General features: G+C 32.9%; 4 protein-coding genes across 4 annotated transcripts; 1 reads left to right on the top strand and 3 right to left on the bottom strand.

Moving 5' to 3' along the window:
* The first annotated feature begins 7,118 nt into the window (after positions 1-7,118).
* Positions 7,119-10,615, top strand: LOC101244821 (chloride channel protein CLC-a-like). The gene is made up of 6 exons (XM_004231738.5): positions 7,119-7,611; positions 7,708-7,908; positions 7,998-8,175; positions 8,370-8,902; positions 9,056-10,175; positions 10,299-10,615. The coding sequence occupies exons 1-6, from the start codon at positions 7,460-7,462 to the stop codon at positions 10,404-10,406; spliced, it is 2,292 nt and encodes a 763-aa protein (XP_004231786.1). The 5' UTR covers positions 7,119-7,459; the 3' UTR covers positions 10,407-10,615.
* On the bottom strand, positions 10,594-11,696 carry LOC101245111 (mavicyanin). The gene is made up of 2 exons (XM_004231739.5): positions 11,339-11,696; positions 10,594-11,111 (listed from the first exon to the last, which is right to left on the bottom strand). Exons 1-2 carry the CDS (start codon positions 11,505-11,507, stop codon positions 10,768-10,770), a joined length of 513 nt encoding a protein of 170 aa, XP_004231787.1. The 5' UTR covers positions 11,508-11,696; the 3' UTR covers positions 10,594-10,767.
* Positions 11,697-12,211: 515 nt separating this feature from the next.
* On the bottom strand, positions 12,212-15,595 carry LOC101263181 (triacylglycerol lipase 2-like). The gene is made up of 9 exons (XM_004233541.5): positions 15,178-15,595; positions 14,988-15,098; positions 13,897-14,037; positions 13,701-13,811; positions 13,371-13,514; positions 13,246-13,286; positions 13,084-13,163; positions 12,878-12,973; positions 12,212-12,615 (listed from the first exon to the last, which is right to left on the bottom strand). Exons 1-9 carry the CDS (start codon positions 15,340-15,342, stop codon positions 12,293-12,295), a joined length of 1,212 nt encoding a protein of 403 aa, XP_004233589.2. The 5' UTR covers positions 15,343-15,595; the 3' UTR covers positions 12,212-12,292.
* A 1,370-nt stretch (positions 15,596-16,965) lies between these two features.
* Positions 16,966-20,246, bottom strand: LOC101245413 (uncharacterized). The gene is made up of 3 exons (XM_004231740.3): positions 19,492-20,246; positions 17,961-18,041; positions 16,966-17,621 (listed from the first exon to the last, which is right to left on the bottom strand). Exons 1-3 carry the CDS (start codon positions 19,691-19,693, stop codon positions 17,191-17,193), a joined length of 714 nt encoding a protein of 237 aa, XP_004231788.1. The 5' UTR covers positions 19,694-20,246; the 3' UTR covers positions 16,966-17,190.
* Between the last annotated feature and the right edge of the window lie 94 nt (positions 20,247-20,340).

Here is a 20,340-nt window from a genome sequence, read left to right as displayed (position 1 = left end):
GAGATAATTTTTCTATTGTTTTATATTACAAATCAGATATAAGTTTTAAAAGATACTTTCATTTAATAATATTCTATTTAATTAATTAACCATACTCATCAAAAGTTGAAAATAAAAATATATTTTTCATTAACTTTTAAAGTTATTTTAATAGATTTTTAAACAAAATACATTAAATCTGAATGTAGAAAGTTGTTACATATTTCCACATTTATTTAAAGTTTCAATTTCGTAGTTATTACTTTAATTAAAATGTTTAATTCCTCTCTTGTTCCATGGAACATGACCTTTTCATATTCTTTAATGGATTCTATAAATTTGAAAAAAATTTCATGTTATTCAATCACATAGTCAAATGATCTATCAAACAAAGTAAAAATCATCTTATTACAACTATATTAATAACTTCTACAAGTTTTTCATAGTCATGCATTTATACCCATTTTCTACTTTTGGGATTCAGTTACAAAACAATATTGAGTTTTGGTTTTAAGAGTTATATTGATTCATCGTGAAGATGTTGGAGACAAAATATATAATGGCCCTTCTTTCGATTTCGATAATGTCTTTATTTTAGTATAAAGAATAGCCGAAAATAATATTTATGTATAAATATTTTTAATAATTTTTTAATTTATATGATGAAACTTCTTTCAAAGTCGGTGATATCATTATTTGTATATATTTTTTTTTTACTGATATTCCTTTGTAATCTTGCTCAAATAATCCTTCTTCTTGTCTGTGCATATATTTGTACTTTATTTACTGATTTTATATTTTATTATAATTTTTTTGGGTTGCAATTATTTTTGTCTTTTAACAGATTTTTTGGTAATGATCTCTTGTATGAAGTGAACAAAAAATATAAGTTCACTTCACCTTTGTATTTCATCATCTTATAATTCCTACAAATTTATGTAAAATTAATTTATTGGTCATTTTTTTCCTCATTAACATGGTAAATATATATTTATTCATTATGTCTTTAATAATTTTGTTCGATATGTTTGCGTCCATTCTTAAATTTAGAGCAAGAGTTCACCACTACAGTACATACTATATTATCTTAATTAGTTTATATTTTTCAATATTTTTTTTTATTTTGCAAACAAATAACCAAATTAAATGAAAAGAATTGATTGACATTGTTAATTTTGCATAAAACAACATATACAAAAGAATAATATAATTGATAATTATCAACGTTCGATTAGGACTATACGAATTTATATAACAATATAGAATAAACGTGCAACACACGTTTCAAAAACTAGTAATTATATACAAGTTAACATGGGTTTGGAGAGACTGGATTTTTTTTTAAAAGCTGAAATATGTTATTTATTTATTTGTTTATAGTACAATCACAAATATTTGACAGCAGTGCAGAAATGCACTCCTTACTACATGTAGATTCAAAGAATAATAATCATAAATTATTACAGATTCAAAAAATTTTAAACATAAGCCCTTCTGTTCCAACAGAGAATGTATACTAGCACTGGCTCTTTCTCTTGCTTTGTTTGCTGCCTCTTTTGATCTCTGATTCCCATTATTCTGCATGTGTTTTTGCGATGGAGTGCAAGGGTAGTTCAGTTCCTCCATCTCCAGGTTAAAAATTTCCATTTTGACTCCAGATTCTCCCATTTTGCGGAGATCATTTTGTTGACTGGAATAACAACAGCATCTTCCCTGTTTTGTTGCCTTCAAATTCTATGTAATTATGTTGTTTGTGGAAAAATATATATTGTAGCCTTCCCTTGCCCCCTATCCCCTTAAAGATGACACTCTTTATGTACGGGCAAAGTAATTTGTCATTATTTACGAGTCTCCTAGCATCTGTCTCCATGTTGTTAAAATTTGTGAATGTGCAGGTCCTTCGGTCAATAGCAAAGTTTGCCACATGATCTGCTACTTTGTTTTCTTCCCTTAGAATATGATGAAAATTAACTTGTTTATTTTGTAAACAAGATTGAATCTCTGTCACCATTTTTGCAATTATCGATGGACATGCCCATTCCCTTCTTGTACAAAAGCATTGAGTCAGTCTGTATGATTATTTGATTATGTGGTGACTTCTTGCAATGCTTGGATGCCTCCAGAATAGCTTTAGCTTTCGCGACCGTATTAGTAGTATTTTCTATACTTGCTCTTTCCACGTATTCAACATCTCCTTTATCATTTATCAAAACGAAGACATATGAACTAAGATCCGAATTTCCCCTAGAAACTCTATCCGTGTTGTATTTTACCCACCCATTTGGTGGAAATTCCCATAAGACCTTTTTCAATTGCCAATTTAGGTATGTACCTTGTCGATTCTTCTATCATATCAGGTCAGTTAACAGGACATATCATATATGATTTCCCGAGTCTTACCAGCATATACATGTTCCTGGTGATATTGTGAATGCCTCTTATTACTGATGTATTTTTTCCTTCATGCTTCATCCCGTTTCTCTTTCTCTACAATTTCCATATTACAAAACTAGGAAGAGCTCTGTAAAAAGGTCTCATATTTGTCCCAATTCTGTCTCCCACCATAACATGATAACTTCTCTTAGTTGGAGACCCTCCATGTTAAGACCTACAAAAGAACAAAAATAGGACCAAGCTTGTTAGCTGAATCAGATTTTAGAAACACATGTGCAAGTGTCTCATGTTGAGATCTTTCACAACACCAGCATTTGGATGGGCCTTCAAGACCCCATCTTCTTATTATGTCATCAACGGGTATTTTAAATTTTCATAATCTCCACATTATGAAAGTCATTTTTAAATGGTACACCCTTAATCCATATCCATTTATAAATTTTATTTTTCTCTGCTTTATGTCTAATATAATGCTAGGCAGATTTAACTGAGAAACTTTCTCTTGTCTCTGGCATCCAACAAGGTTTACCCATTGCTTCTTCTTCTTTTGGGGGATGAATATTCTGCAGAATATGATTCACCAATTCTTGTGGGAGTATCTCTTGTAGTATCTTTGTATCCCACTCCCCTTGTCTAGGTGATTCCTCAACTGTTTTATATGTATCATCACAATGAAATTCTTTTCCAGTAATATTGTATAAATTCCTAAGGCCCGTTCAGTTATCATGCCAGACTGATACTGATCGATTCTCCATTTTCCATAAAATTTGGTGTTCAATGAGATCTCTAGCTTGAAACATTTTTTTCCATACTTGTGATTCCCTCCTCCTGGTTTCCATATAATTTTAGTAACATGAGTTTTCTTGCAATACTTGTTCTTTATGTATTTCCTCCAATGGCTTTGTTCTAAAGTTCCACCATAACTTACTAAATAGAGTCATTGCTAGATCTTGCATCAAACTAAAACCAAGATCTCCTTCTTTTTCTGGTAAACATAGGTTACTCCATTTTGTCCCTGCTCTCCTACGCAACTACTCCAAAAGAATTGAGTCATCATTTTCTGGACATGCGTTAATATAAATAATATTTTAAGGCAATTTCAGTATCCTTATAGATTCGCTGACATTTATACAAATTAAATATATGTCGACATTTTTAGTTTAAACGGTAGATTGTAGTGTAAGACTATTTACATTAATTTCCTATTTTTTTTATTACCTGCATTAGGCATGGCCCTCTTCTAGAATTTGTATGCAGTTGAATACAACTCCAAATATTATTTTCATTTTTCTTTCGTGTGATACGAATTCAAATAAAATCCATTAAAATTAAAAATATACGAATTGATATGGAAAATCTGATCCAAAACCAACTTATCTTGGCTTTGACGTTTCGAGTCTCCACATGAAACAACATAAATATGTCCTTTTCTTTATACAACTTCCCTTTGGATAATTGTTACTTATCACATCGGAATACATTATTATATTATATTTTTTTAATAAATATAATATAAAATTTTTAGTTATTTCTCCATTTTATTTATATAAGTTAATTGGACTTGACATAAAATTTAAGAATAAAAAAAAAATTAAAATTTATTATTTAAAATAAGTAATAAATATATATATCTACAAATTAAATAATAAATCCCTCTGTATTATTTTATATGAATTTATTTTTTCAACTTGATACAATTAAATGAATATAGTAAAGGAAGTAGTCTAATTTGTATATTCAACACGATCGTACATTGGGGGCTCCAGTCCGATAGAGAGATTACCCATGTCATGCCATAACCCAACCAATAATTTATATAATATCAAATTGCGTATAACACAAAATATGCCATTTGTGATGCAAATAAATATGATCATTGTCAATTATTCAAAGAATTTAATAATGTTATATACATATACAATAATAGTGATATAAAAAACATTTGGATGTGCTACAATCTTAAATAAATCAAAATCAACTATATGAATTCTCATTTTATTATTTCAGCTCATACTATATTGTCAGCATAATAAAAAATAGAGCTGTCAATATGGCTAGCTCACCCTATCCGGGCTAATTCATACAGGCTTCGGCATATTATGAGTCAGGTCGGGCTAGCCCATATTGGGTGTGGGCCATAAAACGGTCAGCCCAACCTACAAGTACGTGGACTAGAGGCTTGCCGGGTCAGCCCACTATTTAAAAAATTATATTATATTTAGAATTATTAAATTAAATTATAAATTATAATTTTAAAATATTATCATAACTATCGACAAAACAATATTACATGAGGTTAATGTTATTACTTTTTAATCAAATTTACAAATAAAATTATCTTTATAATATTTATTATGTTTTTTCAAGTAAAAGTATAAATATCTAAATAAAAATATTAACCTAGTTGTTTTGAATTTGGACTTTCTTTAATTTTAAATTTTAATATTATATTATATTATTTAATTAATTTTTATTAGTCCACGGGCCGATCCTATTGATATTTATCAAGCCCCACAAATCATCAGACTTATTCACGGGCCAAAAAGCTCTTTTCTCAAATGGGCTCCAAATAACTTATTTTAAGTTAAAAAAAACTTATTTTAAGCCAAAAGTTAAAAATAAATTTCAGCACTTTCAAAAGTACTTTTTTAAAGCTGTCTTTATTAAGCCCATCCAAACGGGACCTAAGCTAGGTAAATCCAACAGGCCTAGTCCATATTAACGGCTCTAAAAAAATATATGTATATATCACCAACTAGTAGCTATCGCCTATAGGCTATATGGGATCTTTTTCTACCGCTAAATTTGTACCTATAGCAAGCATTTGAATGTTTTAAGCCTGCATCGATCTTTTTTATATAATTTTCGGTCTAACATATATAATATATCCTTTTAATTAACACCTTCATTTTCATAGACAAAACACAATTGCTAAATCCTAATAACAAAAGTTATTAAAGCATCGAATAATATATTATTGTTATTATATAGCATGTATTAGATAGAGTAGTACAGGTGCAACCCAGGCTAGTGAATTTTAGTACTCTAACTAAAAGAGAAAAATGGGTGAACACTAATCATGACACATTTTAATTGTTGATGTATATGCCATGTGAATGAATTGACACTACACAGGTTCTAAATTTTGAAGTCGTTGGCGAAATTTCAGTCACACATACTTACCATAAAATGACACTTTTTTGTACCTACCCACACGTTAGATTCACATAATACGGACCAAAGAGTTGCTCAAAATGATATCTAGTTGTTTCAATTTATGTGACACATTTTAGATTTTGAGATTTAAATAAGTATATTTTTAATTGTAAATTTTTAATATACATTTTTAAATATTTTGAATCGTTAATTATTGTGACTTATATTACTTTTTATATAGTTTACACATATATAAATTTCATTTTAAGAAAATTAAAAATTTCATATGCAAACTATCGATCAAACATGAATTAATTGACTTTTTAAAAAAATAAATATATCACGTAAATTGAGACAAAAAAAATAAACATTCTTCGTCTTCATTTTAAAATGGTGAATTCAAATTACCATTGAGACCAAAATAAGCAAGAAGGGTAAGGTAAAAAAAAGACGAAGGAACATCAACCCAAACCTAATATCACCACATTTACCCACCCATGGGGTGTACATGTGGGAAGATAAAACATGGATAATTCTTGTATTTATTACCAAACACTAATGCCTTTAATTTACCTTGTAAAGAACGGACCAAGTAATCGATACATGTAAGATAGATAATGTTGGGTTTTAAAAGTTGTGAATAGAAAATGAAGAGGTGTGATTTTTATGAAGAGTTGTGACTTTTATGGAAAGTTGCGACTTTTATGAAAGGTGAAGACCTTTCCGAAAGATTATGACTTTTTCAAAGGTTTGTGAACTTTTCGGTAAGACACAATAAGAACCTTTTCGAACTACTTTTTATTTTCTATAAATTGAGGGATTTCCTTCTCATTTTAAAAATAGAATTTATGGACTTCTTCTTCTACTACTAAATCTAGTATTCTAAATGTATTTTACTGTCGTTGAATGGCTCGCTGACACTAGTATTTTGGGTATCAATACACTAGTGATTGAGATCATTCTATCCTGAGAGGAGATATTCCAAATCAAATCTCGGATACTAGAGGACAATAATTTCCTTAGGGAGACACTGTGTATTCAGTGGGCTTGATCTTCTTTTTGTTTTTCCAGTTTCTGATAAGTGTTACAAATTTTAGATTTATGAATTAGTTTCAGTTCTTCTATTCTTTTGATCTTCACTGGTTCATTAAACTTTGGTAACTTTGTATTTCTGCAAAGTTTGTTGGAATCAGTAAGATTCTTTAGACACATATTAACAACAATTCTTCTTTAAGAAAAATATTTCGTATGTTTTTCTAATCTGCTTCGGATTCTAGTTTCACTACTAGTTTATTTTTTTAGTTGTGAAAATGTTCTTAAACATTATTATCTAACAGAATTCTTCAAAGTTTTGTTTTAAATATGTTAGGAATACAAGATAAATAATAGATAATTATTTATTGAAACCCAATAAATCTTCCAGCCACATTGCTAACTACGTTCAATGTTCCTTTTTTTTAATTAACATATATTTTCCAATTTAAAATTCCTCCCAAAAAAATGTTCCTATCACTCGTTAGTCACATTTATTTAATTTTAATAATTTGTTAATAAAACTACAAAAGAACCAATGATAGTCTCCCATCTATATCAATGATTATCCATATTCATTATCGTTTCTCACCCAAAGAAGATATAGGAGGATATAAATTATATTAGGCGATAAGAATTTTGAAAATCAATCAAGTTCTATTTTCTTTTAAATTATTTTATATTATTATTTTTAAAAATAAATTATTACAGTATAACTATAATATTGGTTTATACGGAATGTGTTGTAAATTGGAAGTAAATCACGTTTCCTGTGTATCTCTCTTGCAAAAAAACCACAAGCAATTGTATGCATTCCTCTGTCTGAATTATCAACTATTAGTAGCTAGCTAGTTGTATATATCTCGAGTAGAGAAGCTTCAGTTGTGGTGTTTCTTTAATGGAGGAGCCAAATGGATTTGCAACAATAAATGACATGGAAGAAGAAAGAGAGTCGACAGATATCAATTACTCGAGAAACCGAACATTATCCTCCACTTCTGTAGCCCTAGAGGGAGCTAAGGTCTCCCACATCGAAAGTTTGGATTATGAGTAAGAACAATCACTCATACTGAACCTTATCTGTTTTGGCAGAGATAATGAAATAGATTTGTTGTATTTACATGTCATTATGTGTCTCTGATTTAGGATCAATGAAAATGATCTCTTCAAGCATGATTGGAGAAAAAGATCAAGAGTTCAAACATTACAGTATGTCTTCATCAAATGGACACTCGCATTCCTGGTCGGCCTTTTTACCGGAGGTGTCGCCACCCTCATCAGTCTCTCAATCGAAAATATCTCTGGTTACAAACTCCGCGCTACTGTCAACTATATTGATGACAAAAGGTTAATAAGTAGTAAAATTTATTTCTCGTCTCGTTTGTTCTAATGACTTACAATTATGATAGTCTGACTTAATTAAAACAATTATGTAGGTACTTTATGGGATTTGCATTTTTTGCGGGTGCTAACTTTCTGTTGACATTGCTAGCTGCCTTTATCACTGTTTATTTTGCACCTACGGCTGCCGGGCCTGGAGTTCCAGAAATTAAAGCCTATCTCAATGGGGTAGACACTCCCAATATGTTCGGGGCAACTACACTCTTTGTTAAGGTTAATGCTGATTTTTATCAACAGTGTTCTCATTTACCCTCTAGCATGACTTGAGACCACAACTTATCCAAAAAATGGAGGAGGTTTTTAAACTACTTGAACAAGCCCTACTTTTTTTATTAATGCTGGGCATATAAAATGTTCCAATTATCTGATTTCTATTAAACAATGTTGAATCTTTTCAACTTCACCAGATCATTGGAAGCATTGGTGCAGTTTCAGCTGGGTTAGATCTTGGGAAAGAAGAACCACTGATTCACATTGGCAGTTGCATTGCTTCTTTATTAGGTCAAGGTGGATCAGACAGTTACAAACTTAGTTGGCATTGGCTCCGTTACTTCAACAATGATAGGGACAAGCGAGATCTCATCACATATGGCTCATCATCAGGTGTTTGTGCTGCTTTCCGTGCTCCAGTAGCTGGTGTTCTATTCGCATTAGAGGAAGTGGCAACATGGTGGAGAAGCGCCCTCATTTGGAGAACTTTCTTTAGCACTGCTGTTGTTGTGGTAGTATTAAGGATCTTCATGGATTACTGCAAATCTGGTAGCTGTGGACTTTTTGGAAGAGGGGGACTTATTATGTTTGATGTGAGTGATGTAATTGTGAGGTACCATATTGTGGACATCATTCCTGTTGTAATTATTGGAGTCATTGGTGGTCTCCTTGGGAGCCTCTACAATCATGTCCTCCACAAGGTTCTCAGGCTCTATAATCTCGTTAACGAGTAAGCTCTCTCGATTGAGTTTTTAAATCCTCCATATTCTCAAGTTAACATGTGTTAGCTCTGTTCTCAAAAGTTAAACCATTTGATACAAATTGTACCTTTTTGAACTCTAAATATGACCGCTGTAAGATTGATACTTCTGTTATCTTGCAGGAAGGGAAAATTACATAAGTTGCTTCTTGCTCTAAGTGTTTCCCTCTTCACCTCCATTTGCATATATGGACTTCCTTTTCTTGCCAAATGCAAGCCTTGTGATTCATCTCTATCAGATTCTTGTCCTGGCACTGGAGAGACAGAAAACTTCAAACAATTCAACTGCCCAAATGGTTATTACAATGATCTTGCCACTCTTCTCCTTGCAACAAAGGAGGACGCTATCAGAAAAATTTTCTCTCTGAACACAGGCACTGAATTTCAAGTCATATCACTTCTTATCTTCTTTTTGTTGTATTGCATCTTGGGAGTTATTACTTTTGGGATTGCTGTGCCATCTGGTCTCTATATCCCAATCATCCTCATGGGTTCAGGTTATGGTCGCTTGCTTGGCATTGCCATGAGACCTTATACAAAAATTGATCAGGAGTTGTTTGCTGTTCTTGGAGCAGCTTCCCTTATGGCTGGTTCAATGAGAATGACAGTTACTGTTTGTGTCATATTTCTTGAGCTGACAAACAATCTACTTCTTCTGCCGATAACAATGCTTGTCCTTCTAATTGCTAAAATTGTTGCAGACTGCTTCAACCCAAGTATCTATGAAATGGTTTTGGAACTAAAAGGTCTACCTTTCTTGGAAGCACATCCAGAGGCATGGATGAGGAATATCATAGTTGGTGAGCTTTCTGATGTAAAGTCACCAGTAGTTACTCTTGAGGGAATTGAGAAAGTGAGACGAATCGTAGAGGTTCTAAAGTACACCACTCACAATGGATTCCCTGTTGTAGATGGTGTGATACCCGAGTTACATGGACTTGTCTTAAGAACTCACCTTCTTTTGGTGCTCAAGAAGAAGTGGTTCTTGAATGAGAGAAGGAGAACAGAAAATTGGGAAGTAGAGGAGAAATTCACATGGATTGATCTAGCAGAAAGGTGGGGGAAAATTGAAGATATTGCAGTTACAAAGGATGAAATGGAAATGTATGTTGATTTGCATCCTTTGATCAACACAACCCCTCATACAGTGGTGGAAAGCTTGTCAGTAGCAAAGGCAATGGTGGCTTTCAGGCAGGTCGGGCTTCGCCACATGATCATCGTGCCCAAATACCAAGCAGCAGGGGTGAGTTTATAAGATACTTCACAACAACTATGCCTCAGTTCCAAACAAGTTGGTAGTAATAGAGCTTGTTACCTTTATTTTGCAACACAAATAGTATAACTAATTTGTGTACTTCTCTTGTAGGTATTTCCAGTGGTTGGAATCTTGACCAGACAAGACCTAAGGGCCTGCAACATTTTGAATGTCATCCCCCATCTGGCAAAGTCTAAGAGTATCAAAAAGGGGAACTAAACTTTTCAATTGTGAAAATATGCTTGTCATTCTTTTATAGATTTGCTTCCAATCGTCTCTTCTTTTCTTCCATTATTTTAGGAAGAGATACAGCAGAAGTAAACGAAAGGAAGCCTAAATTTCATCATGTAAATAAGTCGAAAAATAATCAATTATATTTGACATTGTTCTCCCGGGAAGAAATGAATGAATGAACGACATTATTCAAACTCTTCATAAAATTTGAAGTAAAAGAATTACAATACATCAAATGAACAACTTATTGACAAAATTAACATAGTGTTCCACTCCATATAATTAAATACCAGCTACTCTGCCTCATCAAGTGCAAAACATTGAATCAATAAAGCAAAAATGTGTCTTATAAGAGGAACACTAGAGCCATTTGTACAGTCAAAATTGCAACAATGAAAGTGAAAAATGCGGTAGAAAAACAATGAGAAGCTGCAGAAGAAGAGCGAGGCGTGGAAGAATCTTCCTGATTAGAAGGTGCACTTCCAGTAACAGTTTTAATCTTAAGCTTCATTCCCTGGTCACAATGACCTGCTGTTCCACAAGCAAAGTATCTAGTCCCTGGCTTGTTTAGTTTAACCACATCATTACCCGCACTCATCGAGTTCACTGTACTGCTTATATCACAACTCTTGTATGAGCTATCACCCTCAAGTTCTACAACACTGTGAAGGCCTGGATTGTACCTAAATACTGCCAAAAAACAAGATAGTGAAATCTTAGAAATTTTACTAGATGTGACAAAATTAATCCATTTTAGCTAACTCGACCAACACGCCCATGTTTAAATGGATTGGGCTGAATAGATATAACCCGATTCGGTCAAAATACAACCCAACTCTGACATAAAAACCGTTTGACAACTTTGATTCTACCAATTTTTGGTTGAAGGAGAGAAAAGAAATAAATAAATAACAAACCTAGTGTATCACCAACTTTGAATGTCTGACCAGAAGCCCAGGATTTGAAATCAGCAGATTCATCCCATCCTTGGCTTCCACCAACAACGTGTTGAGCGGCCATTGCATTTTTCTGGATCATTACCATCACAATGACAGATATCAACAAAGATTTGCGTACTAGCACCATTTTGGTAACAAACTGATAATTTTGCCTAACAAATATTAGTAGATACGTACTAGCTAGTTCTTTTTTAAGATAAACCTGACCTTCAATGCTTAGGAAACCAGGAGAAGTTTTGGTATATATATATACAGTTCAAAAGCTGTACACATATGATTGCCATCTTATTAATTTGGTACTTGGTACCAAAAAATCTTGGATCTCAAGACTGTATTTTTTGTAATAAATCTACTGGACATGAGTATGAGTAAATAATTGGTGGTTGGTCCATTGATTTTTGGGTGACTTGGGTTTTAATCTAAGTTACTCTTTTGAATTATTTTTCAGTTAGGTGCAATTGGTTTCCAATAATAGATGAAAATAGAATTTTGCCAACAAAAGTTTAATTAGATTTAGTAGGTGATTGAAATTAAGACTTGCATTTTACGCCAATGCAAGACCCTTTTCAAATCAGAATACTATTGAAGAATATGATAAGAATGTTGTTAGGAGTTAAGTAGTAGTTAGTTATTTTGTTATCCGGCTGTCAATATCTTATTGGTTATTAGCTAGTTAGTTACATTTTACATTTTCTGTTTTAGTTAGTTACAAAGGAGTTGTATAAGTACATTGAAGCTCTGTAAAATTGATATACAATTTTTCCATCTTTCTCATTCTTCAATGAACGATTTTGTCAAATACCACATATTGCCTTAAGCGTGAAGTGGAGATAGAAAAAAGAAGATATATTAAAAATTCTCATAACTCGGCAAAGTGACCTAGTACAATATAAAAAGTTCCATGAATATAGCTTAGTGTTGGTTGCTAAAGAAGGTTATAATCTGGTTAAAGACAATATCCTTAGCAGTAGTTCCTAGTATGAAATCAGCATGAGCAAAATCCTTGACATATTGAACATGTAACTTTCCCACGTCGTGGTTTTTGAGGTGATCCAGTAACGTCTCCACATCTTTTGTACTAGAAAGTGCATCTTGGCCTCCATAGCTCAGAAACAGGGGTAGGTCTCGAGGAATATTTGCTAAATTATACAGTGGAGGTTTAACACTACCATAATGTGCCAAATTGCTGATAAAGCTCCCATAGTCGTATTTCCTAAGGATTCCATCTCTGACAGCTGCATCATTCGTCATTGCAGTTAGTTAAGATAAGTAGCAACATTATTAGTGGTGTCATTAAGCTTTATGACTAGGGAATTTGAGCTTTACTCTGTAACATTAAAATCGCAAAAGATATAGACTGATTGAAATTCATTAATTACGAGATTAAACCTTCAAAACTTCACTTAAAACTCCAGCACATTATTTCTTAAGTAGTCCCAAAACTGACTATTCCATCAAAACTTTCAGTCTAAGTACACATTATTGAAGAGGACTTACTTTGAGCTAAATGCACAAAGTTCTTAGTCGATGTGGGTTGAGGCTCATTCTTCAAGAATAAATCGACCGTAGAGGCATTTAGACAACAATTCTTCCCTGTATATATCCGCGTGAAAAGTAATAAAGCTTTGAAGAATTATGATAACAAATACAAATGACTTGGTAAAAAATTATTGAATAAAATGTGTAATTAATTAGATTAGTACCGGTAAGTGCAGTGAGGAAGTCATAACAATTAATCCCACGCTGAGCACACAACGCCTTGACAAAAATAGACACAGGCGCACTGACGAACAAAAAGTGTCATCAGTATAGTTGAGAAGAACAAAAAAAGAAAAAGTCGGATTAGTCATAAGAGATTTACGTACCTTGTTGGATTAAATTCTGCAAGACCAAATATTGTAGTGATCTGTTGACATAATATTCGCCATCAAGATTAATAATAGATAATTAAAAAAAGATGATGTAACTTTGCACTTAATTAATTAATTACCTCGCCAAGAAAGGATCTAGCAGTAACAACACCAAGTGCAGTAGTCATATGGCTCAAATAAGCAATTGGGCTTAGCAAAGCTGCAGATTTTATCTTGTCTATTCGTCTTCCTTCTGAAAATGATGCCAAAGCTATCAAAGTTCCCTATATTAATTTCCATATAATAATAATTGATTAGTTATAAGATATAGTATATCAAAGAAGGTTACTAAATTAAATGACATTTCGATATATTTTATATATTTTAAAATTAGTAAGACAAGATTTAAAAGTTTTATTTTTATTTTCGTAAACTTAATGTCAAAGTAAAATAAGACAATTGAAAGTTACCAATGAATGGCCAACGTAGTGAGTTTTCTGTCCACTTTGTTTATAGACAAGGTTAACGAAAGTGGGTAAGTCCTGGACTACAAGATCATCCCAAGACCAATTCCAGTAGTCCTATACATGTACCACAATTTAGATATTCTATAGTACTTAGTAGTATTAATTTTAAATGTTAAGAGTAATGATTTGAAGGAAATACGGAATTATAAGAATGAAGATTGCGATGACGAAGGCTGTATCTTGTGCCTCTGGTGTTGGCAATCCAAACATCAAAGCCACTATCTGCTAAAATCATTGCAAGTGATTGTTCGGCTGAATTCATCACCCACGTTGCTCCGTCCTGCAACAACATTTCTCAAATACTAAACATACTTACTACATGTACTAAATCTCCTACCACAAATTTTGCCTCTTTTTTAAGCAAGACCTACGCTATAACCGCCACAAACAATTAAAAGTCTTTTTTTTTTCCTTTTTATATAGTTGATATTGAATTAAAATCAGACAAAATAATAAAATCGGCATACATTTTGACCGATTTAACAAGAAGATTTTCCTTTTATTTTAGGATAAGAACAAACGAAGAGAGCTCTTGTGATCTGCACATTCTGTCGTCTTCCTTTGTTAAGGATCATATTACTCATTTATTTGTGCCATACAAAATACAATTGTTTATGGAAATATATATAAGAAGGATATTATTAATTATTATTTATTTTACAATTTTTTATAGTATATTTTATTTATGTTAATAATCTTTTGAAATTACATCAGTTCTACTCATTTATACAGGTGACTGATACTGTTATACTTCAAAAAAAAGTTATTTGAGGATAAGATGAAAAAAATGAAATTCAAAACGTTCTATCTAACCCGATGGGGTGATTATTATATGGATATGATCCATCTAGTCTTTACTTTTTCTAAACTTTATTTTATACAATTTCACTGCAATATGTTTGTTGTTACTGTATTAAACAAAGTTAAGTGATTGTTGAGTTTTTAAAAAATCAATCGCTTCATCTCGGTGCTAAACTTGCCGCTTGTCCTCAGGTATTATTATATATACTGTAACGTAAATGATAGACGACATTGGACGTGCAGTTTCACACAGAAATACTGATACTCTTCTTTAAGCTATACTGAAAAAATTAGTATTATTGAAATATTCTTATTTTTCTGCGTGTGACACACTTTGAAAAACAACAAGGTGGAGTTATTATGTGTAAATTATAAATATCATGATGTATTGAAGTGTAGCTTTTTTTAATTCCTAAAAAGCATGCTTACCACCAGTATTCCATGTTGCAATAGAACTGGCTGCCTGTTGCGGCTACTACCACCTACTCGCCCTTGAGGAATTCTTTGCGCACTCAGTATGTATCCATCATCAGTACTCACCTGAAAAATCATAAATTGAAGAAATATTTGTTATACAAATTGTGCAATCTGGTGGACAAAGCCATTTGATATGGAGTACCTCATATTCGTGGCATTTATAACCATGAATAGTCACAAAGGTGGCGCACATGTCACTTGGTGCTGCAACATTATCCTCAGCAACAAATGCTGGATTATAACTCCCAAACACTGAAATTAGTAATATCGTCACAAAGCCTATAATCATGAATAGTCTGTGGAGCATCTTTAATTTATATTACGTTGGTGTTTGTAAATTGTAACTACTGTTTGTTATGCTTTCAAAATTATTTATAGAAGGAAATCGAGAGCAGTGGGAAATCGATTTGTGACTTTTTGCGCTCTCTTCTCTGGACTTACTAAATTGCGAACCGACTAATTCTGGACAATCTTGTTTCTGATTTCTAGAGTTTCGAAAAAAAAGAATGGAGAATTTGTCAGTTTTTGCCTTTCTAGTGCCACTTAATTCTGTTACCATTAATTTGTACTGAGAATTCAGATTTTTTGAAGTAACGGGTGGGTCTTGGAGCCCACTATATTTGGATGTTCTATACGTTGCCTTTTTTGATCAACGTAACTGATGACATCAACAGAAATGTAAAATATGATCTCTAGTATTGGGGAGATTTCTTGATGTTGAAGCGCAACGAATTACTATATGCACGTCTAAAGAATTTTTCTTACTTGGAAGCTAATTTTAGTCCACTTAATTAGCTGGGATTGGCACTTTGAACCGAGACACTCTTTTTACTACAAACTAAAGATACCTTAAATCCTAAAACATGTATGGTTGTTGCTTGCCTTTAACAGTCGCAAGTTGTAACGACAGGCCACGTTTTACGAAAAAGGGAAGGATATAAAACTCATTGATAGGCTGACGCAATTAAATAGCAAAGCTTGCTGAACTCTCTTACTACATGGAACAAAAATTATAGCAGCGAGAAAGAATTCTTAAGAAAAAAAAACAAGTTGGGAAAACATTGCAAAATGGCAGATTAATCCAAAAGTCTAAGCAAACATACACAAATATATATGGAATCCCCCTTTTATAAGAATAAATTAAAATTGGGGTACGGTAGAGGATTACACGGTCAAAAATTGAACTTTCACCAATGATTCAAATAATTAACCAACTGAACTACTAACATCTTCAATGCATCAAATCGGTTAGATAAAAAAATTGTATAGGTTGATGGACTATAAAATTGAACTTTTTCCCCTTTGAGATTTTGATGGGTATGAACTTTTTATAGGCCTCAAAATCTGAAGTCTTGGGAGTGTTCACTGTCCTCCGCCCTGGCCCGATCTAAGGTCACACTCCTAAAGGAAGTCGGATTTAAGAGAGAATACAACCTCTACTTTGGAATATTTTTTGCTCAGATAGCCTAATTATTGACACATTTAACCTATACCAGATTTTTTAAATAGTGGTGTTTGAAAAATTAAACTTCAGACAGTGTGTAAAGTTACAAAGCCTAAAGTTCGTCTAATTCTACCTAAAGTTCACTCAGAAATAGTTGGACTACAATGGCTAAATAAACTACATGGACAATGTTCAAGCAAAAACTGGCTGAACTTAGTCAATACTAATTTTGGATACTGTACATCTACAGTGATACGTGCAAAATTTTAGAAATGACTTCACAAGTTAGATAGCTGCTTCAAAATAAGGCCCCTTTCGACGTTCTATGCACTAGGCCCCCTCCTACTTTATTATTTGTTCAAAGAAAACATACGGAGATACAAGTCCACCCAAACGCAAGTAATTGCAAGGTTTTACGAAATAACATAGTAATTAGGTTCTTTTTGGTTCATTAAGAGTAGAGGAATAATAATCAGACAACTGAGGAAAGCAGAAGAAACATATACATTAACAGAATACGACCTTGTTAATTTATTAACAAAGCTGTTCTTTATAAGTTTAATTTATACACAGTAAGTGTGTGCCAATGCACACCTCATCTCACGGCCCTCAAGTTACTGAGGGTCAAAGTGCAAAGCTCAATAGATGCACAATTCCTTGTGCACTAGCATATACATACATAGAGAACTTATGAAAGCCGAGTTCTAGCTATTAGCCCACGGTATTTGCAGGACTCATACTCTTCCTCTTTTCCCTAAAACTGCCACTCAACCTGGGAAGACAACATTGTACTGACCTCAGCGATTTTGCCTCACTTTTGTACTTTCCTACAGGGGTGCTCTTGCCACTAGACACCGGCACATGAGGTGTGCTAAATGTGGATTTAGGTGGTAGCTGTAGACCAGCTGCCTGTATATTTTCGTTGTCTTCAGCACCATGCTCATTCGGGTTCCGGTTTCTTGAGCTTTCTTTGAAAAGCTCAAGTAAATTCTTCCTCTTGTGTATTGGAGAAGATTGCGGTATAGAAGCAGAAGTTCTTTCTCCAAAAGAGGCTCGATTACCTAGCAGATTACCGACCAACAAACCTCGATGCACAGGTGTATTTCCACACGAAGGAGTATTTCCAAGTGATGGTGTAAAATCTGCATTGAAGACAGATAGACTACAAGAATTAATGATAATGATTGCAAGTGTAAATTGAAGGTGGCTACTCACAACAAGAATAAAAAGTGTTCCTGACACTTAGATCCCTATTTTAGCAAAAACTACGCACTGGTGTGGCACTTTTCTTGAACAAAAAGGTCAGGTACTTCCAATACCTGATTTTCTAGATCTGGTCTTCTCAAATTGCCTTAGCAGTCATTACTAATGATTCAGTTGAATGCATAATAGCCATTTTCAATTTTATGACTATAATAACATGAGAAGAAAGATGAACGGAGAATATGGAAAGAGCATCAGGTATCAAAGTTCTGTCTCACCTCCCTTGACACTAAAGAAGTCATCATCACAATCTGACTCCAACCAGGCCTGGGAATCAAAAAAGGCCTCCTCCTTGCTACCTAAACAAAAGAATGCCTTAGGCTATTAGAAACGATAAAATGTATCATGAGAATACTAGTAACAATGACAAATGCACAATAACATGAACATAATTCAATTAAAAATATATTGAAAGCTTCACAATGTGGGCTCTGCTTCATGAAATCAGTTTGAGGATACAAGGGAAACGAAAGAAGAAACTGAAAGAAAGCATAGAGCATGTCGTTTTCACCATTATTCCACCACAATCCCAACACATCACATTCAAAACAAATTCACCCATATAAAAAAATAAACAAGAAACAGAACTAGTTAGACACTTCTGAGAAAACTAAACTAGTAGGCATTAGTTAAGTCTTTACAGTAAAAAACTGCACTACATTTTGTCAATGGCATAAAATACACAGAAGAAACTTATTTTGACTAGAGAGTGCTATTACCACATAAATATCATAGAAAACAAGATGATTCGTCGGATTGCTTTGAAAGAAGTCAATGAAGGATCCCCTGACTGTTGTAACAAAACCACATGACAAGAGGAAAATTACATGTAACACAATTGACAAGGATTATGAAACAAGAAAAGTCGCTGAATTAAACGTGCAAATCTCAACTAAGGTTACAGCTGCTTGCACAGATGATGAAATGAAACAAGGAAGCCATTTTCCCTGTAAAACGGTGTCTTTAGCCTGTATTTCACTGTTTACTTTTTACACTAAATGTACATGGATTACACTTATATTATACATCCATTTTTATATTGACAAATACATCTGGGTTGAATATAAAGAATATTGAAAATGACTCTTCTATTGAATTATTCACATTAAGCTACAGGGTGTCTCTTTCTTTCTTTCTTTCTTTTTTTTTGAAAGGTCGTAGTGCCACAACATGTGCTGCAAATGACCCCACCAATAAGAGAATTTTGGCATTGCACATGATTTTAACAGTAGCTCGTCAGTCAATCTTACCTAATGGCACAAAGGAATAGACAGCAAACAAAAAAATAATAAGAAGAACACACTTAAGTCATTAAAATTGTAATTTTCTAAGTTTCATAAGAAGACAATTTTGAACAGGAATTGTGTTAGTGATGGAGTTAAAGTTCATTCAACAAATAGTTATTATCCAACAAAGGAACTATTAGTTGGAAGACCATCAACCTGTTAATCATGCCTTTCAGATAAACAGAACATCTCTACAATTTTCTTAAACATTAGATAAAATTTCTGTAGAACAACCAATTTCCTTAGCAAATAGAAGAAACTAGTAATCCAACATCAGACTAACTCAAAATTTGAAACTGAAAAAAAAGTGTTTCACATGAAAAGCATCAATTTTCCTCCTCTTTTTTTTTCTCATCACGAGAAACCCCACACAAAAGCGTCGAACATAAAGTGAAATCAACGTCAAATAAACATAAAAACAAACTGAATAATCGGACAGGAATTGAAAAGAAGAAGATGGTACCATAGTCGCTAAAACTGTTAAGCGGGAGCACCGGGGAACGCTGAGGTTTGATTTGAGGAAGAGAGAGTTTGATTTCAGCAGTATCAAGGGGTTTATCTTTGATAGGTGAGGGACTCACAAGCTTGTCAGATTTAGATGCAAAGACAAAACGGAGCTTCATTGCTGATTTCGGATCTTTATGCACTGAAGCAGATGAACCCATTGCTAACAGAAAACACTTGATTTGTACCACCGAGATGCCTCTAAGAACCTAGATGAAAGTCGTAGGAGAAAATGCAGTAAAAGGGAGCGCTACGCTTCGGCAAAGAAGGGACAAATTGTTGAAATGCCCGATAGCAGAACAGAACAGAGTGGAGAGCAAAATATCATAGGAAAATTGTGGGGCTTTCAATACCAAAATTATCGTAATTTGTAATGGAGAAAATGGGTGGGTCCTATCTTAAAAGGTTAGTATTATTGCAAATAAGTAATTTACTTGAGATTTGGCTTTTCTTACAACTTTCTACAAGTATTATTTTTCTTTTTAGTTTATCTTTTTTAATTCATAATATATTAAAGTAATAAAAAAAATTATAATAAATTAAAATTAAATAAATAAATTTAAACGATAAAAACATTTGAAATAAGATTTGACTTTTTGTATGCTAAAATATAGAGTATTTACATTTTTAATTCCATAGGGTTGTGGTAGGTTAAGAAAAACAAAAAGAGGATCATTTTGATTTTTTTATTTATGAATAAAAAATATTTGAATTATTATTAAACCAACTACTCATTATCATTAAATAATAAAAATAGATGAATCCAAAAAGAATAATGTAAAAAGATAGTGGGGAAATTTTGGAATTC

The sequence above is a fragment of the Solanum lycopersicum genome, chromosome 2 (assembly GCF_036512215.1).
Source record: "Solanum lycopersicum chromosome 2, SLM_r2.1".
Lineage (NCBI taxonomy): Eukaryota > Viridiplantae > Streptophyta > Magnoliopsida > Solanales > Solanaceae > Solanum > Solanum lycopersicum.
The sequence above is the reverse complement of the archived record's forward strand: the minus strand, read 5'-3'. Positions and strand labels throughout refer to the sequence as shown.